The following is a 25,245-nucleotide window of genomic DNA, read 5'->3' on the forward strand; positions in this document are numbered from 1 at the left end:
CAGCGACAGTTTGCTGAAGCAGACGAATACCCTCCCGAGTGAGTTGAAATCCCAAGCACGTGATAGATGCCTGAAAAAATTGTGATTTCTGAAGATTACACTTAAGACCGGAAGTCAGTAAGACATGAAAAAGTTTGCGGAGATTTTGAAGATGTTCTTCAGTGGTGGAGCCAGTGACAACAATGTCATCCATGCAATTGATACACCCAGGGACAGGGAGCAATAATTGTTCCAAGAAACGCTGAAAGAGAGCAGGGGTGCTAGCAACCCCGAATGGCAAGCGTTGGTATTGATAGAGGCCGAAAGGCTTGTTAAGGACCAGAAACTGCCGGGAAGCAGCGTCGAGAAGAAGTTGATGATAAGCTTCTGACAGGTCAATTTTAGAAAAATACTGGCCTCCAGCAACTTTAGTGAACAGTTCTTCAGGATGGGGCATAGGGTAAGTGTCGATGAGGCATTGGGCATTTACAGTGGCTTTGAAATCGCCACAGAGACGAATATCACCATTTGGCTTAGCAGCAACAACAACAGGAGAGGACCACTCACTGGAAGTGACAGGAAGGAAGACCCCTGAAGTAGTGAGACGATCCAACTCCCGTTTTACCCGATCACGAAGGGCCACAGGAATGAGCCGAGCCCGAAAAAACTTAGGCCGAGCAGTGGGTTTGAGCGTGATATGAGCTTCAAAGTCGTTTGCACGGCCTAACCCAGGAGAAAAAAGGGACGAAAATGTCGTCGACAAAGAATCCAGTTCAGCATAAGGAATAGCATCAGAGACAATATTGATAGAGTCATCTACGGAGAACCCAAAAACGCGAAAGGCATCGAAACCAAAAGGATTTTCTGTGTTGCTCTGGTCGACCACAAACATGGGAACAGTGCGAATGACGGATTTGTAAGATACCTCAGCATTAAACTGTCCCAAGAGAGAATTCTTCTGTTTATTGTATGTCCGTAATTGCCGAGCGACAGGTGATAGGAGTGGAGAACTCAACTGAAGATATGCCTGAGAATTAATTATAGTGGCAGCAGAACCGGTATCCACCTGCATGCGAACATCTCGACCAAGGATTTGGACATTGAGGAATAACTTCCCTGAAAGGGAAGAAGTGCAATTGACAGACAACACAGAATCAGAATCAGCGTCATGTTCATGAACATCATGTATGCGGTCGGCTTTGCAAACGGAAGACACATGACCTTTCTTTTTGCAATTGTGACACACAGCCCAACGTTGGGGACAATCCTCGCGTGAATGTTTCGTAAAACACCGCGGACATGAAGGAAGTTGCCGGGGGTTTTGCAGCAGTTTCTGAGCGGGTTGTTTACGGTTAGGCCGAGGCTGTTCGTGGGAGCGCACTGCGGCCACGTTGGCCGGCGGGGACGCGCCGCACGCGTCGTCAACAGCGCACAGAGGTTGTATTTCTGCGACATCACCCCACGCCGATATTTGTGCCCCAGCGGCGCGAGAAATTTCAAAAGACTGCGCAATGGAGAGAACTTCATCTAAAGTCGGATTCACCAACTGAAGGGCACGTTGCCGAATTTCTTTGTCGGGCGCCGACCGGATAATAGCATCCCATACCGTGAAATCGGCATAGGATTCTTTGTGAATGGCAGTAACAAATTGACACTTTCGACTGAGGCCGTGAAGTTCAGCAGCCGGAGCGCGATAGGATTGATGTGGCTGTTTTTGACAACGATAAAAGGCAACACGAGAGGCTACCACATGCGTTTGCTTTTGAAAATAGACAGACAGAAGTGAGCACATTTCAGCAAAGGACAAAGACACAGGATCCTTCAAAGGAGCCAATTGCGACAACAACCGATACATTTGAGGTGAAATCCCGGAAAGTAACAGAGACTTACACGGTTGTTCGTCCGTGACATGAAATGCCAAGAAGTGCTGTCGAAGACGTTTTTCATAATCAGACCAGTCTTCCGCCATCCCGTTGTAAGGAGGAAAAGAAGGTACAGCCGACGACGAGAAACGCCCCGCATTTGACGTCGCGACGAAATCGCGAATCGCCGCTGTTAGAAGCGTTTGCCGTTCAAGAAGATTTTGCAATAGTTGCTCGACAGTAGCCACGGAACCCTATGGGTCAACGGTGAAAAGGAAAAATCCAGTACCTCGTCGCCAATTGTTATAACGTCAAGTTTAACAAATATATTTCAGAACGACACAACACATATAAGTCACAGAGTAAGTTGACAAGCAATACATGTGTACACATTAGCATTCGAATGAGCACCGAGTCCCAGTCTAGCGGCCGCTCCTCGGCTGGCCGCTTAGGTGCGCAGCTGCCGCACGGCTGGCAGACAGCGCCGCACGTAGAGGACACGCGTAATTCCGCGGCGGCGCTTTGAATGATCGGCGAGTCACAACAGAGTGTTACAGCATGTATGCGGGGATTATATGTTTTCCCATTGCTTCATCACACTGTTCATCTGTGCTAAAGCAGAGAGCACCCGTAGATTACATAAGACTGACTTTTATTTCCCCGCACTTATGACTGACTGAGCAGTGAGTAGGTCGTGGAAGAATTACAAATGTTGCTAAGATAGGATTTGTTGTCCTGGTTTATTAAATTGTCTAAAATGAAAATTCTTGTGGACTTCTATACAACTCAGTCTCAGTAACTTGTTGCCTGAGTAAACAATTTTGTACAACTGAAATTCAATGTGTACCATTCAGCCATGCAGTAGTTTTCTATGACATACTTTCTACGTTACAAAAGTCTCATTTTCCACTGATGCACTGTTCTGCATTTATGGAAATTATTTTGTCAGCACAAATCATATTATAATTTCAAGGAATGCATTACATGCATGCCTGGCAAAGGCCAGTACTGTTTTAGACTTAAGAGAGCAATTAACAAGTGTTGGGTAGAGGGCAGAAGACACTCTGCATACTATATTGTTTTAGCGTCTTGTAGTGATTCAGTTTCCCTTTCCAGTCACATCTGGACAGAAGTATGCCAGATAGAATTCCAGACTTCAGCAGTGGCACAGTATTGTCACATAAATATGCCACTGGGGAAGAGGAAAAAAAAAAAAACTCCAACTTGCAAATTGAGAAGACGGTATTAGCAATCACTAAAATGTTTCATCTATTTTTGGCAAAATTAACATTTATTTTTTTGGGAAATTCGTGTCTATTTTTGTCGAAGTTTGCATTTATTTTCTTTGTAAATGATTAGATGCACAAATTAAAAAGGTTGTCATGCTACATGAGTGAAGATAAACAAATTATTAGTTCTTTGAAAGTGACTGTTAAAACAAGTGCTGTTTGGGAACTTTCTGAGTGGAACATTTGCCATTGCAAAAACTTCAACACCTTTTTCTTCCGAAGTGACCTTTGTTTTCTTCATTTGGCTGCATTTAAGCTTTCAAAAGTGATTGTTCTGTTCAAAAGTAGCAGTATTTTCCCACCAGTTAAGTGAATGTGTCTCCAATATAAGCTGTTTCTGGACATTATTTGTCTTTTCCCACCCAATTTGAAGATTAAAAAATGTGCAGAATACTAATTTCGACCTTTTGTGGGCATTCATAGCCCTATGACCCATGCCTGACAATGCTATAGATGGAACCAATGAGGCTCTTAGGGTAGAAGTAGAACTGAACTATCAGCAAATTGATTTTAATGTTAGGGGAAGAATTTTGGCACCGTCAAAAAATGTTACAGATTTTGTTTTCGAATCACTATAGTGCAGAGAGCAGGCACTATAGGCTATAGTCACAGATGGCCATGAGCGTAAACAGACTAGAATTTTGACTGCCACAGGGGAAGGTATGGTGCAGGGAAACAAACCCTGTCTCCATTTCACTGGGCAGCAGCCTACAGCAGAACTGACACATTGTCAGAGGGATCGCCGATCTCTTCTGGTGTTATAAAGGTCATAATGAAAATCAGTGATGGACCAGGATTAGTCGCTTAACTTACTCTGCTATTCACAATATAGTGCCTGACAGAGGGTTCAATGAACCACCTTCAAGCTGTCTCTCTACCATTCCACTCTCGAATGGCATGCGGGAAAAACAAGCACTTAAAATTTTTCTGTTCAAGCCCTGATTTTTCTTATTTTATCGTCATGATCATTTCTCCCTATGTAGGTGGGTGCCAACAGAATGTTTTCACAATCCGAGGAGAAAACTGGTGATTGAAATTTCATGAGAAGATCCCGTCACAACGAAAAATGCCTTTGTTTTAATGATTGCGACTCCAATTCATGTATCATGTCTGTAGCACTATCTCCCGTATTTCATGATAATACAAAATGAGCTGCCCTTCTTTGTACTTTTTTGATGTCATCTGTCAGTCCCACGTGATGCAGATCGCACACCGCACAGCAATACTCCAGAATACGGCAGACAAGCATGGTGCAAGCAGTCTCCTTAGTAGACCTGTTGCACCTTCTAAGTATTCTGCCAATCAATCGCAATCTTTGTTTTGCTCTACCCACAATGTTATCTATGTGATCATTCCAATTTAGGTTATTTGTAATTGTAATCCCTAAGTATTTAGTTGAATTTACAGCCTTCAGATTTGTGTGACTTTTCGCGTAATCAAAATTTAGCGGATTTCTTTAGTACTCACGTTAATAACTTCACACTTTTGTTTATTCAGGGTCAATTGACACTTTTTGGACCATACAGATATCTTATCTAAATCATTTTGCAATTCATTTTGGTCATCTGATGACTTTACAAGATGGTAAATGACAGCATCATCTGCAAATAATCTAAGATGGCTTCTCAGATTGTCTCCTATGTCATTAATATAGATCAGGAACAATAGAGGGCCTATAACCCTTCCATAGGGAATGCTGGATTCTGTTTTACTCGATGACTTTCCATCCATTACTATGAACTGTGACCTTTCTGACAGAAAATCACGAATCCAGTCACACAACTGAGGTGATATTCCATAGGCAAGCAGTTTCGTTAGAACACACTTTTAAGGAACGGTGTTGAAAGTCCCCTGGAAATCTAAAAACGTGGTATCAATTTGACATCCCCTGTCAATAGCACTCATTACTTCATGAGTATAAAGAGCTAGTTGTGTTTCACAAGAATGATATTTTCTGAATCCATGCTGACTATGTGCCAATAAATCGTTTTCTTCGAGGTACTTCATAATGTTTGAATACAGTGTATGTTCTTAAACCATACTGCAAATTGACGCTTGTGATATGGGCCTGTAATTCAGCGGATTACTCCTACTTCCCTTTTTGGGTATTGGTGTGACTTGAGGAATTTTCGAGTCTTTAGGTACAGATCTTTCTGTGAGTGAGCAGTTGTATATAATTGCTAAATATGGAGCTATTGTATCAGCATACTCTGAGAGGGACCTGACTGGTATACAATCTGGACTGGGGGCCTTGGCTTTATTAAGTGATTTAAGCTGCTTTGCGATGAGGATATCTATTTCTATGTTCCTCATCTTGGCAGTTGTTCTTGATTGGAATTCAGGAATATTTACTTCATCTTCTTTGGTGAAGGAGTTTCAGAAAATAGTGTTTAATAACTCTGCTTTAGTGGCACTGTCATCAGTGACTCCACCATAGTTATCGTGCAGTGAAGGTATTGATCACATCTTGTCACTGGCGTGCTTTATGTATGATCAGAATCTCTTTGGGTTTTCTGCCAGATTTTGAGACAGAGTTTCATTGTGGAAATTATTGAAAGCATCTCTCATTGAAGTACACGCTATATTTCAAACTTCTGCAAAACTTTGCCAGTCTTGGGGGTTTTGCATTCTTTTTAAATTTGGCATGCTTTTTTTGTTGCTTCTGCAATAGCAATCTGATCTGTTTTGTGTACCATGGGGGATCAGTACCATCACTTATTAGTTTATGTGGTATATATCTCTCAATTTCTGTTGATACTATCTCTTTGAAATCGTCCCACAACTTTTCTACACTTACGTGATCAGATCGGAAAGAGTGAAGACTGTCTCTTAAAAAGGCATTAACAGCATTTTTATCAGCTTATTTAAATAGATATACTTTGCGTTTATTTTTGATTGTTGTAGGTGTTACGATATTCAGCCTAGCAGCAACAGCCTTGTGGTCACTAATCCCTGTATTCATCATCATACTCACTATTTGTCCAGGATGATTTGTTGCTAAGAGGTCAAGTATGCTTTCGCAACCATTTGTGCTTCGAGTGGGCTCATGAACTAATTGTTCAAAATAATTTTCTGAAAAAGCATTCGGTACAATTTCAGTTGACATTTTATGCCTGCCAGCGTCTTTAAACGTATAATTTTTCCAGCATATTGAGGGTAGATTGTAGTCACCACTGACTATAATTGTATGAGTGGGGTACCTGTTTGAAATGGGAAACAAGTTTTCTTTGAAGTGTTCAGCAACATTACAATTACAAAATCCACTCTCAGCCCACTATGTTGAATGCAAGAATGGATGCTCTTTCCCATCTGCCCTTGTGAACCAGACATCGAATTTGATAGGCTTTAGATGCTGTGTTCTGCTTTGGGCATCAACTAGCAAGGCACTGCCAATGAATTCCCAACCACAGCATGTGAAATAATGACAGAAAATAGAGATCAGAAATGATGGTTGTGAACTTGCTTTAAACTCACCAGGAATCCTATGATGTCATTTCCAAACTTTCCATCCCTGCAAACTTGAGTTTCCAGTCTCCTCCTCTGCCCATTTAACAGAAAACCCATCACTTAAGTCTGTTGTTAGGTTGGTTGGTTTAAAAGAGGGGCCGGCGGGGGGGGATCAAACTGTATTGTCATCGGTCCCTGTTGTTAGGCTCAAGTGGAATATAGCAGAGTAGTGTAATAGTGGACGCGCAGCATTTCTGCTACATAGACAATGGTTAGGCATGATAATTATCTATATGTATTACAAACTAGCTGAGAAACCCGGCATTGCCCGGGTAGTTATTTATAGCTGTGCCTGAGATTTTCTATGCACAGAATTTATTTTTGACTTATAAAGCTTCTTAGTATACAGTGTTTGAAGTGATTTGGTTGGGGACATGAATGAAGAGCTTGCTTGCTTTACCAGCATTAGAGAGGATCATGTAGACCTGGCCATGTAAAAATCAACTGACAATAATGCCCGCATGTACAACACACATCAGCTGGCATTGTGCTTTGTTTATGGTTGTGGCATAACATAAGCTCACCAGGAATTATACACATATAAAGCAAAGTAGCAAATTAGGATAAGCGGAATTTTAGGTATAAAACTCGCTCACCTGCGGCACATCCTGTCAAAATTACTGTTTGTGTAATGTTACATTGGAGAGAAGTAATGTTAAGCCTCTGTGAGTGAAGGGTTCTGAGGAGGGAGATAATGCATGTCACTCCTGATCAGAGGTACATAGTGCATCAATTTTGGAAAGAGTTTCCAAATAGAGAGTTAAAGCCTTATGTTCTTGAGCCACAGCAACTCTCACCTCATGATCTTCACTGGATTCTTGAGACCGCAGGGTCCTCAGTCTTTTAGCTATGCTCATGTATTCAGAAAGAGTTGCCTTTTTATTTTTTTTTATTTTTTTTTAACAAAACAAAATATCCAGCATATCATTCTGGAAACATCCCCAGGCTGTGGCAAAGACCTGTCTCTGCACATCCTTTCTTCCAGGAGTGCTAGTTCTGCAAGGTTTGCAGAAGAACTTCTGTGAAGTTTGGATAGTAGGAGATGAGGTACTGGCAGAATTGAAGCTGTGAGGACGAGTCACGAGTCGTGCTTGGATAGCTCAGTCGGTAGAGCACTTGCCCATGTAAGGCAAAGGTCCCAAGTTCGACTCTCGATCCGGCATGCAGTTTTGATGTGCCAGGAAGTTTAAAAAAAATGTGTAATGATTGAGCAGCCAAATCAAACTTAATAAATTCATGTTTCCTGTTTCCTAACACAGTATGTAAGTAAAAGCTTACTGAAAGAAGCAGAGCACTGCCATTAATTGTTTAATACATAAAGCAAAATCAGTAAATCTGTGTAAAGATATGATTGTGGTGCTTAATTCTGTCATTGGTATAAACTTCTGAAAATACATCTGTCACTGAGTGAAAAAAAATTAACGGTGTTATCTATTGGTTCTTTGGTGTACTGCAATACTAACAGCGCCGTCTATTTCTTCTTTGTGTGTTATGCCATGATGATTAAACATTTGAGCTACTAAGCTGAGCAGGCAGTTTTAGATAAGACTTTAAACTACAATATCTTTTTCCTCCATGTTCAGACTTTGAGGAAACAAAGCCTATAAGGTGCTCCAAGTTATGCGTGAGCTACCTCCGAAAACCCCATGAAAATTTGTCTATTACTTTTGGACATTAGCATGTTTGAACAGACAGACAGACATACACAATGGTTTTATAGTTTTATTAATAATATAGATTAAAGTTCCGTGCTGCATTTTTCTGTCTGTGTGTGAAGACTAATCTCAGGAACTACCATAAGGATTTTGGTATGGTTTTCACTAATAGGTACTCTGATTCATAAGAAATATTTGTGTATATAATTTATGAGGGGCATTCAATAAGTAATGTAACACAAGTTTTTTTCTGAATGCAGGATGGTTTTATTCAGGATTCCAATACATCCTATTATTCGAGACTCTTTTCGCTACAAAATCCTATTTTTTAACATAATCTCCATTCAGTGCAACAGCATTATGTCACCTTACTGGGAGGGCCTGTATGCCTGCATGTTATCACTCTACTAATCAACATCAGAGCCAATGTCTCACTGCATCAATAACCTCCTCATCCTCCACGTACTACTTCCCACAGAGTTCATCCTTCATAGGACCAAACAGATGAGGTCTTCTGTTAGGCAGCGAGGAACACGGTGGGCACCCCGTGAGTACCCCAACTGGAGGGCGATTGCGTCAGCACTACCAAGAGAGACATCCAGTCGGGCAGCGAGGTACTCGATTGTCAACCGTTGATCATTTCGAATGAGAGTATCTGCACATTCCAACATTGCCGGAGTCACAGCTGTATGTGGCCATCCGGCTTGTGCGAGATCAGACAGGTTTACTTATCCTTGTTGCGATGATGACAGATGCCTTACTCAGCATCACACTGTAGACATTCTCCAGGTGCCTATGAATATCTGTGATCCTCTGGTTTTCCACCAAAGGAAACTCAAAAGACAGCTCTCTGCTTGGAAAACACCTCTGTTACAGACACCATTTTGTAGGTTATGTATAGCGCCGCCGCCTGTCGGAACTTCATGAAACTATAAAGGCAGAAGAGGGAATATTCCATGATGTCCCACAACAAATCCACATATTTTAAACTGCAATTGGCTGAGAAAAAAAAGTGTTGCATTACTTACTGAACACCCCTCATAATACCAGTATGCCAGACAATTCATCCAACCATAGATATTTTGTGAAACCCACGTGTGAAGCTGGAGCAGGTCGCTAATTATTTACTATTACTGATGCGTTAGCAGACAATATTTTTCTGTATATACATACATAAGTATAGGTTTGTGTGTGTGTGTGTGTGTGTGTGTGTGTGTGTGTGTGTGTGTGTGTGTTTGAAGTCAACGGTTTTCTGACTGGTTTGATGCAGCCCAACATGAATTCCTCTCCTGCACCAACCTTTTCATTCAGAGTAGCATTTGCACACACATTATATCTTCAATTATTTGCTGGATGCATTCCAATCTCTTGTCTTCCCCTACAGTTTTTTCCCTCTAGTACCAGGGAGTTATTCCCTGATGACTTAAAACATTCTCTATCATCCTGTCCCTTCTTCTTGTCAGTGTTTTCCTTGTGTTCCTTTCTTCACCAGTTCTGCAGATAACCACATTACTTATGTCATCAGTCCCCCTAGATTTCAGATTTTCAACATTCTTCTGTAGCACCACGTCTCAAATGCTTGAATACTATTCTCTTCCACTTTACCCACTTTCCATGATTTACTACCATACCTTTCTGTGCTCCAAACGTACATTCTCAGCAATTTCTTTCTGAAATAAAAGCCTGTGTTTGATGCCAGTAGACAGTAGTGTGCCTCTTTGTCTGACCTAGTTTGCTTCATGTGTCCACCTTGCTTTGTCCATCATGGGTTACTTTGCTTCCAAGGTAGCAGTATTCCTTAACTTCATCTACTTTCTGATCATTAATTTTGATGTTAACTTTCATGCCACTCTTATTTCTGCTGTTTCTAATTACTTTCATCTTTTTCTGGTTTACTCTTAATCCATATTCTGTACTCGTTAGACTGTTCATTCCATTCAGCAGATCCTGTGAGTCATCTTCACTTTCACTGAGGATAGCAATGTCTTAAGTGAATCTTTTCATTTATATCCTTTCACCCTGGATGTTAATCCCACCCTTGAAGCTTTCCTTTATTTCTGTGATTGCTTCTTTCATGCACAGATTGAACAATAGAGGTAAAAGGCTGCATCCCTGTCTTACACCCTTTTTAACTTGAGTGAACCTTTCACTGATATCCTTTCACCCTGGATGTTAATCCCATCCTTGAAGCTTTCCTTTATTTCTGTCACTGCTTCTTTGATGCAGAGATTGAACAATGGAGGTGAAAGGCTGCATCCCTGTCTTACACCCTTTTTAACCTCAGCACTTCATTCTTGGTCATCCAATCTTATTGTTCCTTCTTGGTTCTTGTACATACTGTATATTACCCATCTTTCCCTATAATGTACTCTTATTTTTCTCAGAATTTAAAACATGCTGCCCTATTTGACATTGTCCAATGCTTTTTCTAAGTCAACAAATCCTATAAGCATGTCTTGATTTTTCTTTAGTCTTGCTTACATTATCAACTGTAATGTCAGAATCGCCTCTCGGGTGCCTTTATCTTTTCTAAAGCCAAACTGATTATTATCTAACAGATCCTCAATTTTTTCCCATTCTTCTGTATATTATTCTTCTCAGCAGCTTGGTTGCATGAGCTGTTACGCTGATTGTGCAATAGTTCTTGCACTTATTGGCCCTTGCTATCATCTGATTTGTGTGGATGATAATTTTTCTGAAAACATGATGGTACCTTGCGAGTCTCATATATTCTGCACACCAACTTGAATAGTTGTTTGCTTGACACTTCCCTCAATAATTTTAGAAATTCCTCTGGAATACTATTTATCCCTTCTGCTTTATTTGATCTTAAGTGTTCAAACTCTTTTAAATTCTGACTCTAATACTGGACCTCCAATGTCTCCTATATCGACTCCAGTTTCTTCTTCTATCACTTTGTCAGCCAAGTCCTCCCCTCATAGAGGACTGTATGTGTACATGTATATGTATGTGTTTACATGTGTGTGTGTGTGTGTGTGTGTGTGTGTGTGTGTGTGTGTGAATATTTCAGAAAAACTTTTTTGAAGACTACTGTAAATTTGTTTCAGTCTTTACTCTCTATTCAGAGAATTTCTAACAGGACACGAGGATGATGTGTATTCTATGAATAGTGGTTAAATATTAAAATAAATTTTAAGCAGTCTCTAAAAAATTGCAGAAATAAATTGTATGCTACAAAACTCACTGTTAGTCTATAAACACAAGTTATCATTATAAAAAAAATACACAAACTGATGCACTTGATTCACTAGTGTATATTTGTAGTCTCATTGCATTAATGTTGTACATAACATTCTAGTTTGCACAAACATAGAGATTGCTTTAACATGCCTGTTGCAAACTGTGTTAGTTAAAAACCAGTCCATCTACATTTAACAGTGGTTATGAGTAGTGCGACAACTCTGTGTTGTTGGTTATCTGAAGTTTAAGCGATTTCTTAGAGACAGTGGTCTGCCAGTTAGGTGTTTTTAGAACCATTAAATTTAAACAACACTGTATCATGATATTAATTTAATATCTGAATAGAATCAACATCAATTGACCTGTCATAAGTATTTAACAGATACTGTTACTGTGAACCAGTAAAATGTTATGCATGACATTAGGCTCCAGCCAATTGCAACAGTCATACAATCGAACCAGTAACACTGAAATTCCTCTCTGTAGAACCACTTGAGGCTGGAGTACATGTGCCTGAGAACGTACTGTCTTTTTTTGTTTTTTTCCACCATCAAAGAATATTTGTTTCTGCTTTTGCATCCTGTTTGGTTGCAGTGACTCAGAGGCACAGTGATACTTCGTAGCATTTGTTGATGTGGTCTGCACTTTATGTGGAACTCCAATGGATGAGGCAGTGTAAAGAGGCCTTGTGTACTTTCATCTGAACATTGAGTAACTAGAAAGAACCAAGATTGCAATTTGTAGCTGTATTCACTCATGTTCCAAGATTGTAGAATAACAGGCAAATATAGTTCTTCACTCACCTGAGATATCTGCATACAGAGAACCAACCTCTTTGAAAACGTTATCTCTGTCTTCAGTGCTTAGCATACAAAGCTCACAATATGAGGAGGACAAAAATGTTGTGATCTTGTGGTACAAATGCAGTTTAATCTTATCATTCCTTACATGTGCATCTTAATTTAAGCATTGCCATGGCATCGCTGTCTAATTCATTAGAGCTCAAGTGATCAACACATGTTTACACCACCAAAGAAGTACTGAACGTGGAATTGGATAGTTGTATGATTCTAGATTGTTACTAGCTTCATTGAGTGACTTGAGAAATGTAACTTCATTTAGGACCTATTCATCTATATTTTGAAGTCAACTTAATTTGTTTGTTGGAGAAACTCCTTAACCTTGATCAGAGTATCATATAGTGAAACCAGCATGTCTAACAAAGGGAGAAAGAGGTGGGAAGCAGGAGGAGGGTCCAAGAGATTTAGCAGGTGGCTTTGAGGGAGGCAGCAGGTGTGTGGGATAGACAGGGTGTATATGACCTGGGACAACTAGGAGATCCGGGAAAAACCCGGAAATTTTTTCATTCGTGAGAAAACCGGAAAAAACCCAGGAATTTTTTAGAATTCCAGGAATTTTTCATTGTTTTAGTTTTCAGTTAAATTTTTGTAATTTTGACTGGTAAGAACCGTTACTCTAACAAAGGATATTACTGTTTCCTGCTACTGCAGAATAATACGTCAACAATAAAACATAAACAAGAGGAGAAAATGAAAATAACTTAAATTGCAAAGGAAATGTGTCATATACAACAACAACAACAACACACAGTGCTCATGCAAGTGTCTGCCAACAGCAAAATGTGTCAGAGGCTTATGAAGACTATGCAATGCTTCATAACAACAAATTGCCTCCGATGAGCGTGAACTCACAACTGTTTACATTAGATTTGTTTTAGCAGTTACGATTGGGCTAATGCGTATGTGCAGTTGAGTTGCGTTTGAGCAGTAAATTCTCCTGCTTCTGGATACAGGAATATGGCTGTTGGCTGTGCAAGCAGTCACAGCAAGCAGCTAGATGCTACTGGGAAAAGGGGGCACCAAATTCATATTCTCGAGGAAAAAAAACTTGTTTCACAAAGTGCCTAGCATCCGGCACATGTTTGTCTATCGATTATTCATATGATTTTGAAACAGTTCCCTGTTGGTTTTTGAACATTTTTGAACACAATTTCAGTTGATTTCTGAATGAATCATAAGTTGATTTTTGAATGCGTGCATAGTGTACGTGATGCCTCTGTCAGGAGGATCCTTGCCGCATCTAGAAATAAACTTTCCACAGGCAAAAGGGGACGGGGCTATACGAGTTGAGCGGAGTAAAGCCAAACAGATGAATGCCAATCGCTTTCTGATTATGTGGTTGATTGGGTTTGCGAATGATAAGCATTGTTATAATTACTAGCAAAATCCATAGATTCAGACTACCAGAATGGAAATAAATGACTGTCAGGAATGACAGGTGAGAGAGATTGTGTATTATCTTCACGGTGTATCCAAGAATATGAAATTTTTACAGAAAATTTCTGGCCAGATCGCTACACTAGTAAGGACCAGTTGTACAGTCCCTGGCTAGCAGCCTCTTAAGTTCTGTTCTGGAAGTAACATGGAAAACAATCGCGGGATAACTAAACCTGTGATTCTGGCAGGGTTACTGAAGTTAATCGGTGAACAGATTTTGACAATGGCAGGAATAGCTGCAGAATTGGTGATGACAAGATTGTTTGTTAGAATGAGGAAGGAGAAGAAATGGGGACATCACACAAATTATGGAAGAATGAGACAGTTCCAAATTTATATAAAAATTTCTTAATACTACTTTTCAATCTCATGCTTGAGAAGCTGGTGCATATGAATGAAATGTGAAACTATTTTCCAACATAAAGCTTTTTGCTTGTAGTAGGCCTAATAATATTGGTACTTCATGAATTATATTCTGTCATGTTATAAAAATGGCCATTTGTGCCAAAACAGTCTCGTTTATTTGGCGTGTGTTACAAAATTGCTCCTATATTAGAAAGGCCTAGATTTTGTTTTATGTAGCAGACAGTGACAAAATAGGCGTAATCAGATCAAGAAACCACACCAGTCTTGGATATTATTTGTGTTAACAGCTTTTTCAGTATTAGATAATGACATTTTGATTTTTCATGCAGCAAAACGTTTGATGAACTTTGATGAGGTAATAGATTCTTTCACAGAAAGGAAAGCATGCCATTTAAAGCTGTAGCAAGATTAGAGAGAAAAAAATACTAGGAGCTAAGGATTGAAGTAATGTGTACTTTCTTGCTTGTCTCTTGTCTTGATTGGTTTTATGTATCCTATATTTAATTTTATGTCACACAAAACAAGAAGTTATTAGCTAATAGGCAATACAAAGTGCAAATTTTCTGAAGAGTCGTGTTCTCCTGATTACAAATAGTCCCATCTGCTATTAATTGTGAGATTTTTTTTAAGAGGGGCAGGCTGTCAAGCCGACTGACTGGGAGCAGGAGAGGCACCACAGGACATTTCAATTGCTGCTGTCCTGAATATAGTTTGATGGCATCCATCACAAAATATACAACGTTTCAATTCCACAGAGTGAAATACAGTGTCGTGCGGTAGAAGAATGCTTTATGAAGAGGTGTGGCACTGCACTTTGGCACACTTAATACCAAATAACATGACTTACATTTCCTCGAACACATATGTTTTATGTTTCAGACTTTTCAGAAAGATGTGCCCTACAAGGTGAACATATTTTTGAAAATTCGATTTTATTTTAGTATTGATTCAGTTCGCAAATATCGTAGATCCGGGGCTGATGCGCAGAGCAGTCCAAGTTATAGTGGGTAGTCTCCACATGACCCATGTTTACATTTAGTGATTTTGCTGTTTCCCCTTCGTTTACTGTCACGTCAAATGAAAACAAACCTGGATATCTGTGACCGGGAGCTATCAAGTGAATTAAAATACATTCACATAATTATGGAAGGCTAAAATATGTCATTAGTTTCAGATTTTTTTTTATTTCCACCTTTCTGACATTCAAGCATTAATTGCCTTGCAGAACAGTGAAGTTATTTTTGTATATTTGCTAAAGAAATTTGACTTTTATTAACCTTTTCCGCAGAGGCAGTCAATGTATTTGAAACAAAAAGGTTTAATTCCATAGTACTGGCTAGTTTCAACTGTTTGCTGCATTTCAAGTGCATGTTTTCATCTTCTAGCACATATGCATTATGCCATAATAAAGAAACAAACATGATATAATACAGTAATGGTGCTCCAAGAAAATTTACATCCCGAAAACCACACTGAAAAGTATCAGGTTGAAGCCTACTTGATTGGGAATCAGGACAAACGAATGTGCACTTTAAGTATGTACTTTAAATGTGCACATTTTAGTATGGTTCACGAAATTCCGATGCTCTTGGAGTATCCTCTGATGTCTTGTTTCTTTTATGTCATAATGTATGATCTTTCAATGTTTTACACGTACGTACATACGGGCTTCCTACATCATGGTAGCTGCACAAGCGCAGTATCGCCTATTATCTGTGCTCTCTGGCAACCTATTTCTAATAAATGAAAAGCACCAGTTTGCTTTTGTTCTGCAATATTACTTTTATTGTTGACTGGTTTTCGGCTTACAAGGCCATCTTCAGACATTTACTGAGTATTATCACCAAATAAGTTACAATGTTTGCAAACAACATTGGAAGAGAAGTAACACGTCCAGACTGAAGTAGAAACATACAGTAAGTAACATCTTTGACAGTGTGGTGGTAATGCAGTGAAAAAGTAAAAATTGAACAGTACATAAATAACAATAGAGCAAGCAGGAAAACCTTTAACACAAAATAGGGATAGCATGCCAATAACAGTTTCTGTTAATAAACAGAACTAATAAAATAAAATAAAATTAGTACTAGAGTAGGCTACAACAGGAGGTATGAAACATAGAGAGTGATAAACAAACCAATCAAAAGATGAGACAATTATCAATGTAACTACAGAATACATAAGGAACTTTAGCAATAAATAGTGTGTTTTTAATAGCAAAGATAAGATACAGTTATTAGCCAACAGTGGGGTATACAAAATTACCTGTTCTGATTATGACAAATTTTACATTGGTCAGTCAGGCTGAGACATAGCAGCTAGGCTGGCTGAACATGAATGCAGCTGGAGGTTGCATAATTCAGACTCTGCATTTGCTGAACATGTACTGAGTGAGGGTCACAACTACCAGCCAGTGTCCCGTGTACTTCACCTAACAAACAAAGGCTATAAACTCAACCTGCTGGAAGCCCTGGAAATTAACAAACATCTTGCTTACAGTCCAGCTTTTAATCCTAAATGACCAGACACAGCTCAACACTTCCCCTCTCCTAAACTTCATATAATCATCTTTGTTGTTCATTACTTCCCACACTCTCTCTTCCTACATATTCCCATTTTCCTGTATTCATTAAGTTCTTTTGTTTCGTTGAAGTGGTCTTTGTATTCCATATAGGCTGTAGATTTAATAGTTAAGGCTTTCTTTTAACTGGTACTTGTATTACTGTCCATGTTTAACACCTCTTGTAGTTGTCTCATCAAATATTGTTCATATTTTACTTTGTTCATTTATTTAATGCAAACTGTTACACAGCCACTGTTTTGATTATAATGTTAATGTCAAAATGCAGTACCACCACACCCTCAAAGGTTGCATTTACTGTAGGTTCCCTCAAACGCCTCCATTTTCCTGCATTTATTTATTTCTATTCTTCTTATTGATATTGTTTAAGTTCCTTATGCATTCTGTAGTTCCATTGATAATTGTCTCTTCTTTTGATTGGTTTGTTTATTACTCTCCATGTTTCATACCTCCTGTTGTAGCCTACTCTAGTACTAATTTTATTTTATTTTATTAGTTCTGTTTATTAATAGAAACTGTTATGTGGGCATGCTATCCCTATTTTGTGTTAAAGGTTTTCCTGTTTGCTCTATTGTTATTTATGTACTGTTCAATTTTTACTTTTTCATTGCATTACCACCACACTGTCAAAGATGTTACTTACTGTATGTTTCTACTTCAGTCTGGATGTGTTACTTCTCTTCCAATGTTGTTTGCAAACACTGTAACTTATTTGGTGATAATACTCAGTAAATGTCTGAAGATGGCCTTGTAAGCCAAAAACCAGTTAACAATAAAAGTAATATTGTAGAACAATATAATGTTTTTCTACCAAGAACCGATGGAAGATTCATTAACATGAATCTATTTCTAACAGGTCACGGGAAAGTATTGCAAATGGTGGTTTGAAAAACGTTACTTTCAAAGTAAATATCCTTTTACGTAAGTTGAACTATGTGTGAGAATGTACCATGAATTTCTTAAATCACAGAGCGTTTGACTCTCATTTAAAAATCAGACATTTGTCATTATTAAAAATTTTACTGGCACATTTGTGTGACATATCTTAAAGTGTAACATGCGCAAAAAAGATCAACATTATATGTGAAAGCTTAGCTTCTCTTGCAGCTTATTGACCTTATAGACCAATATTATATGTGAAAGCTTTGCTTTTCTTGCAGCAACACTATGTATATTAATTTAAACTATTAACTTTCCCTGTTTATGTGTTTGTGCTACATAACAGTGATGTTGCTGTTGGCTGACTACATCATGTGTCCTATGCTCTGAATAACCGCTGTCATTGGCTGGCGAGATCACGTGACATGAGCTATGAATGGCTTACAGAAGCGTATCGCAATCTTGATTTCAATGATTCAGAAAGTAACAAGCGGTGTTTGGTGGAATTCCAATGTATACTTTCATAATAAAAAAATACGCAGCGTACATGTTGCTGCACATCAAAGATATTTCCAAAATGTGTCTTTTTCTCTGAGTTTTGTTTTCTAAAGTGCTGGGAAATTCTACGCCCATGTATAAAACCATAACCATTCAAAGGATTGATGAGGGAAAATATACTGTCACTTAACATGGAAAAAGTGTGTTTTCACCCGGGACAAAGTGTATTTTGAACCGGGAAAAATCTGGGAATTTTTTTTTCCTTGTCTGTGTATACACCCTGGATAGAGATGCATGAGCAAGAGGCAGCAGGCACGAAAGCTAGGAATGTGAGAAATAGACACTGGAGCTGATGAGTTCTTATTTTGTTCAGAAAATCTGGTGCTGAAGGGAAGTATCCAGATGGGACAGGTTGTGAAGCAGCCATTGAACTTGACCATGTTGTGCTCAGCATGTTCCACCACCAGGTGGTAAGCTCTGTGCTTAGCTACAGTTTTGTGGTAGCCATTCATTCTGATGGACTGCCCGTTGGTGGTCATGCCTACATTAAATGACAGTTTTAACTAATGAGGCCGCATACAAATTTATTTTGAACAATCCCAAAGGGTAGGACATATCAAACAATACTTGCATTCAAGTAGACTTGAGATTTCCCAATATACCAAAGTGCTTGATACAGTATCAGCATTGCTTGAACTACCATGTGACATTTGATTCATGGCAATAGTGCAAGGGATAGGTGAGAAACTATGAACTAGCCACTACAACAGTCTAATGCTCTGCTTAAAATTAACAGTTTTGTGAAACACAGGGGAAAATGACATTAAGTTCTATCAACTTACAAACTTTTGTTGTATTTGAACAGGTTTGCAATAAAAGTTCCCATACATGTGTGGATCCCATTTACACACATTTATGTGAAGATAACATTCAAAGACAAACATCTTGTCCTTCAAAAACAATTACTTGATTCTGAACCAAAGTCAGTATCTTATTTGGTTATGAGAAAGAAGTGGGCTGCAAATGAGAAATTCAGTTGCTGTACACGTGTTAGGATACTGGAGAAAATCAGTACCAGCTTTTAATCACATTTAGAACAAAATGATAACATTCAGATGATATGAGAAGGAAAATTAATCTAGAATGAAATGTCTAAGAAATGAAATAAATCATACTAAACTGTCTGTAATTGTTGTCATGGGAATAAATTACAGTGGAAAGACTCATTGTGGAGATAGTACAAACAAATGTCACTAGATATTGGGGCGAGCAAAAGTTCTAGAATTGGACTGAATATTGACTGTGATCTTTTATTTATATAATAGTTGGTGTTGTTACATATGACCTGCACTCTAGAAGATATTGCTGTCCATGTTTCACTGTTGCTCAAGCACAGCACTACAGAAAGATGGAGGGGGAACAGTGACCTAGCTGGGCTGAGAACTGCGGGGAGTGCTGGGAGGGGAGTGATTAGTAGACAGAAATTTCATTGTGCAACCCACCATGGGGATGTATACTGCATACTTTGGCTTTTTATGAACATGTTTAAACTGCAGGTTTCCTGAATCAGTTTGTACTCTGTACTGAATTTACATTAAAATTGGACAAATACTCAACAATATGGGGTGTATAAGCTCTGGGAAATCCGGGAAAAACCTGGGAACTTTTTTATCTGGGAGAAAACTGGGAAAAACATGGGAATTTTTTAGGATTCCAGGAATTTTTCATTTAGTCTTCAGTCAAATTTTTGTAATTTTGACTGGTAAGAACTGATAGTCTAACGAAGAATTTTGCTGTATGCCACTACTGCAGAATAATACTTAAGCTATAAAACATAAAAGAGAGAATAAAACCAAAATAAAACTTAAGTTGCAAAGGAATTGCGCCATTTACAATAACAAAACACAGTGTACACACAGGCGCCTGCCAAAAGCAAAATGTATCAAAGGCTTAAGGACGAAGACAATGGAATACTTCGTAACAGCAAACTGCTTCCGATGAGCAAGATGTCATAACTGTTTACATTAAGTTCAATTTCAGCAGTTGCCAGTGGGCTCATGTGCATCTGCCTACTTGAAGCGTGACTGCAGCGGTAGCAATAAGCAGTTATGCTACCCAGAAAAATTTTTCTGGCACGTCCAAGCAGACAGATTCGCACATGCACAGAGCAATCTGGGTTGTAGTGGAGAGGGGGATAGTGATCTGTGTTTACATTTAGTGATTTTGCTGCTTCATCTTCATTTACAGTTCATACATCAAATGAAAACAAAATGTATTTCTGTGGCTGGGAGCTATCAAGTGAATTAAAATACATTCACATAATTACAGAAGGCTAAAATATGTTATGACTTTCAGCTTTCTGATTTTATTTTATTTCCACATTTTTGGCAATGAAGCATTAATTGCCCTGCACAACAATGAAATTATGTTTGTCTGTTTGCTAAATAAATGTGGCTTTTATTGATCTTTTCTGCAGATGCAATCAATTTATAAGAAACAAAGTGTTTCATTCCACACTATTGGCTAGTTTCAACTCCTTACTGAATTTCAAGTGCACATTTTTACCTTCTGACACATACAACATTATGTGATAGTAAAGAACCAAACATTGAGACAGAACAGTACTGGTACTCCAAGAAAATTTGCATCCCGAAAAGTTCACTGAAAAGCTTAATATCAGATTGGGCCTACTTCATTGTGAATCTGGACATTTGAATGTGTCCTTTAAGCTGAATTATGCAGTTTAGTATGATTTATGAAATTCCTGTGCTTGTGGAGTATCCTCTGATGTCCTGTTTCTTTTTTGATGTCGTGTAAGATCTCTTAATGCTATATGTGTATGAACATATGGACTTCCTACATCATCGTATCTGCCCACACACAGTAATGCCTATTTTCTGGTGCTCTCTGGCAGCTGCTGAAACAAATCCATGTCTAAGAAGTTGCGGGGAAAATATTGCAAATGGTTCTTTGAAAATCATTATTTTCAAAGGAAATTCTTTTTACGCAAGATGAATTATGTTATGTGTGTGAATGTGCAATAAATTTCTTAAATCACAGAGAATTTGACTTTCATTTAAAACTTAACACACTGAGTACCAGCTGCTTAAAATAATTTTGAGCCCAGAAGACCAGACATTAATGTCACTGTTTAAAATTTTACTGGCACATTTGGGTGATGTATCTTAAAGTGTAATACTTGCTAGAAAGGCCAATATTATATGTGAAAGCTTAGCTTTTCTTGTAGCTTATTAATCTTCAAGACCAATATTATATATGAAAGCTTAGCTTTTCTTGTAGCTACAGTATGTACATTAATTGAAACTATTAACTTTTCCTATTTGTGTATACATGCTACTTATGTTGCTGTTGGCTGACTACATTATACTTTTGTGATATGAAAATACGGAGCGTACATGTTGCTGCACATCAAAGATCTTTCGAAAAAACGCTTCTTTCTTTCTTTCTGTCTTCCTTTTCTCTTTTCTCTCTCTCTCTTTCTTTTTTTCCGAGTTTTGTTTTCTAAAGTGCTGGAAAGTTCTATGCTGATGTATAAAACCTTACCATTCAAAAGATTAATATTTTTACAGCTCCAAGGGAAAGTACATGGTCACTTACCATGGAAAAAGTGTACTTTCACCTCAGAAGAAGTGTATTTTGACGATGGAAAAAGTGCATTTTTAACCGGGAGATCCGGGAAAAATCCGGGAATTTTTTTTTCTTGTGTGCATATACACCCTGCAATAGCATACATTTCAGCAGGAGACACTAAAAGTATTGATGGCGGCCAGTGGTGTATTTATGTGTTTTGTGCAGCAGTGTTGTTAACACTTATCATGATGTACGATGGGAATGATTGGGGGTGTGTCAGCTGGTGGTTCTACGCAGTCAATGAGAGAGTGGTGGGCAGATGATATGTTTGGAAACAAGAGACACTGTAACATTCTCACATCAGTGTAGAAACGAAATTGCAACATATTCGGAAGAAACAGCCAAATATTTGTGACAACGCAGATATAAATTTCACAGCTATCCTGTTAGAATGAGAATGGTGATGATTAAAATAATGATTCCCCACACTACAGGCTAAGTAAACAAAGAAGACAGTGAAGATAAAAATTAATGCAAACAGTTTCTTTTTGTTTAAAATTTCTCCTTATATTATCAAAGTGCAGGCAATCAAAGTTTGTAATTTTGATGAAAATTAGATTTTAAATTTGATTAAAAAATAAATTTTTACCCAGGGAGCCTCTTTAGAGAAAGGGGGGGGGGGGGTTGTCTTATATTCAGGGCCACCTTATATTTGGGTAAATATGGTATTTTGATAAATTGAATAAAATAATTTATGTAGCCTCCTGTATACATTCATTTCAAGCAGTATAGTTTTCTGTATTTATTGCTCATATAGTTCTTGGAACCTTAATTTATTAATTTTCAAAATATTTCAGATGAATGTATATAGAAATGATAATGTGTGTTTATTGCACGTGATAATCAGTGTACCATTTCACATATCCTGACTCTTGTTAATTAGCTACCAGCTAGTTCAAACCATCACAGTAACGCTGATGACAATATATTAACTGTTATTATATCTTTGCAGAATGGAAGACATTCCGTGGTAAATTCTTTATGGTGAACTGTGCAAACGTATCCTGTGCATGTCAACGAAGTCCAAATGGCATGTCACCATACTGTCATATAGGGGATGGTTGTGTTGATGTTGTAATGGTAAAGCACTCTAATCTTTTCAACAATCTCCGATTGCTTCTCAGGATGACGAGCAAGGCCAATAATGTGGTAAGTAGCTCTTCAATTACATGTTTCGATACAGCTATTTAAACAATCTGACCTTCATTTCAAGCTTACCAATTGCAATAGCTGCCTATGTTGTGTCTTAGTAAGCGAAAATCATAATAATGACTAGCTACGACATTCATTCGCAGATCTATTATGGTGCATGCATTTGAAAGATTGGAACCAGGGCAAAGAGTGTCTATCATTGTAATATGGGCTTTTTTTCTTCAGCAGTAGTTTGGCTTTTCCAATGAAGCTAAATCATTGCAGTATGGCTCATTTCTCCGTCCAGTGGTCATTCAGCTGTGGAAGAAGTACCAGGAAAGTTAAATGCTTCTCATAGTTGCCATAGAAGTGTGCACCATGTAACATTAGCTAAAAAAAGTCTGTTGTCATCGGCCAGCTTTTAATCACCCTTTCACGGTTAGACTAATAATGTATAATGGTCATTTTCATCAGCTGATTTACATTTTGTACTTATACACTGCTAGATAGAGGTGAGTGGATGTGTTTGGAAGCAATCACATTAAAATAATACACATAACATTGTAAGACTTTACCAAAAAGTACAACCAATTTTTTTATGAAAATGGACCAAAAGTCTGTCGTGGGGCTGCAGAATATTGTTAATCATGTCTTACATTTAAAAATATCACATCTGAGCTTTGAGTGAATCAGTAATGGTTACAAGACTACTTTTTTTATTTACAGCAGTTCTGTGTTGTAAGTGATCAAGATTTATTCACATCACTGTTAAATGTGAATGCTAGGCAACCAGGGGAACATTTAAGATAACTAATTAGTGAATAAACCATGAGCATCTGTACGAATCAGGATCTGCTTCCTGAAAAGATTTGATTTTGAGGGAGGAGTGCCCTGACTTTTCTGAAGAAAAGTTGTATAACCTTTGAGAGTGACAGAGTGACTAAAGTAAAAACTTCAAGAATAAACATAGAGTTCTCCAACTACCTGGGATCATCTCACTCTCTCTCTTTCTGCAGCCCAGGTAGAGCAAGAAAGAAAAAAAACTAGTTTCAGATGCAACCATCAATTATTCATCTCTGAGTCTAAAAATTTTGGATGCAAATGCACAAAGTTAAAATGTATTGTACAATATGCCTTAGAAAGGTACATATTGAGCAAAGTTGTGAGGGTAAGTGCCTCCAGAGTCCAATGACCACATTAGACAGGTGCTCCAAAAGCAAAGAGATATTTACCACAGATTTGAACCGAGTCACAGCTTTGCAAAGAAAGTGCATGTGGAGAACCACGCATGAAGCTTTCAATGAATTTGAAAGTAAAATTCTATGTAAAAATCTGTCAGAAAATCCAAAGAAGCTTTGGCGTTAAGTCAGTACACAGATCAAAGTTATATCTGGTCACTCGGTGAACATACGGGCACTGAAATAGAAGATGACAGAGAGAAGGCTGAAACTAAATTCCATTTTCCAAAATTGTTTCACTGTTTCATTTTCCTACTCTGCAGAGGAAGAACACAGTTTATGATCACTTGTGCTGGGAGTTATGCAGAGACTGGTGGAACCAAGAGACAGTTCCTGAGGTCGATGATGGTGGAGTTCATGAAGTGGACAGGTAACTAAAAACAAGACCAGCGTGTAGCAAAGTCATCTTAAGCATATAGAATAGTCCAGGGAGAAATCCAAAGTATTACACAGGCAAGGAAAAAACTACTGTTTAATGGTGCATAACTAATGGCTTCAAAGACTAGTAAGAGACTGGCTAGCAGGAGCAGGGCTGCGGTATTTACCAGGATAATCTCATTAGTGACTGGCGCCAGCTGATATGCCGGTGCTGCTTCACGTGGGAGCGAGATGCAGTAGGAATATGTTGCCTGAGTATCTCTGTCATGTTTATCCTGTCAAATACTTCGGCTGGGCAGAGAATCCAAATCACTGTCGGATACTAAATGCTTTCGCCATTTAATTGACGTGTAGGGATGGAAAGGGCCAGGCTGGTGCTGACTTCACTGAGGAAGGGGAGAGAGGTGCCCGGATACCCACCGAGCTACCGCGGTAGTTCCTCGACGTGATCAGCTGGATCAGAAGGTGGCAGTGCCCGTAGGAGATCCAGCTGATCGACAGGTTCAAGTGTGCAGCGTGGGCCTGCCTGCAGGTGAGTAGGTGCTGGTCGTGGCAGAGATAGGTCCAGTCCAAAGATGCTCAATCTCCATTGATGGTGTGATGATGGTTGTGGGAGCCAGAGGTAACCTAGGGGGAGGAAGTGGTTCCATCTCCATCGGCTCCCATTGCTGGTCATTTTGGAATCCTCGTCGACACCTAACGTGAGGGCAGAGATTGTAACGGTACCGGGCAG

At 38.7% G+C, this 25,245-nt stretch overlaps 1 protein-coding gene across 1 annotated transcript in view; it reads left to right on the forward strand.

Moving 5' to 3' along the window:
- The window catches only part of LOC126249048 (ceramide kinase), a 332,377-nt gene that overhangs the window by 284,539 nt on the left and 22,593 nt on the right, over window positions 1-25,245 (forward strand). Inside the window, exon 7 of the mRNA XM_049950675.1 lies at window positions 22,718-22,914. Within this exon, the coding sequence (XP_049806632.1) occupies window positions 22,718-22,914 (197 nt within the window). The remainder of the gene's footprint in view (window positions 1-22,717; window positions 22,915-25,245) is intronic.

Source organism: Schistocerca nitens, chromosome 3, assembly GCF_023898315.1.
Source record: "Schistocerca nitens isolate TAMUIC-IGC-003100 chromosome 3, iqSchNite1.1, whole genome shotgun sequence".
Lineage (NCBI taxonomy): Eukaryota > Metazoa > Arthropoda > Insecta > Orthoptera > Acrididae > Schistocerca > Schistocerca nitens.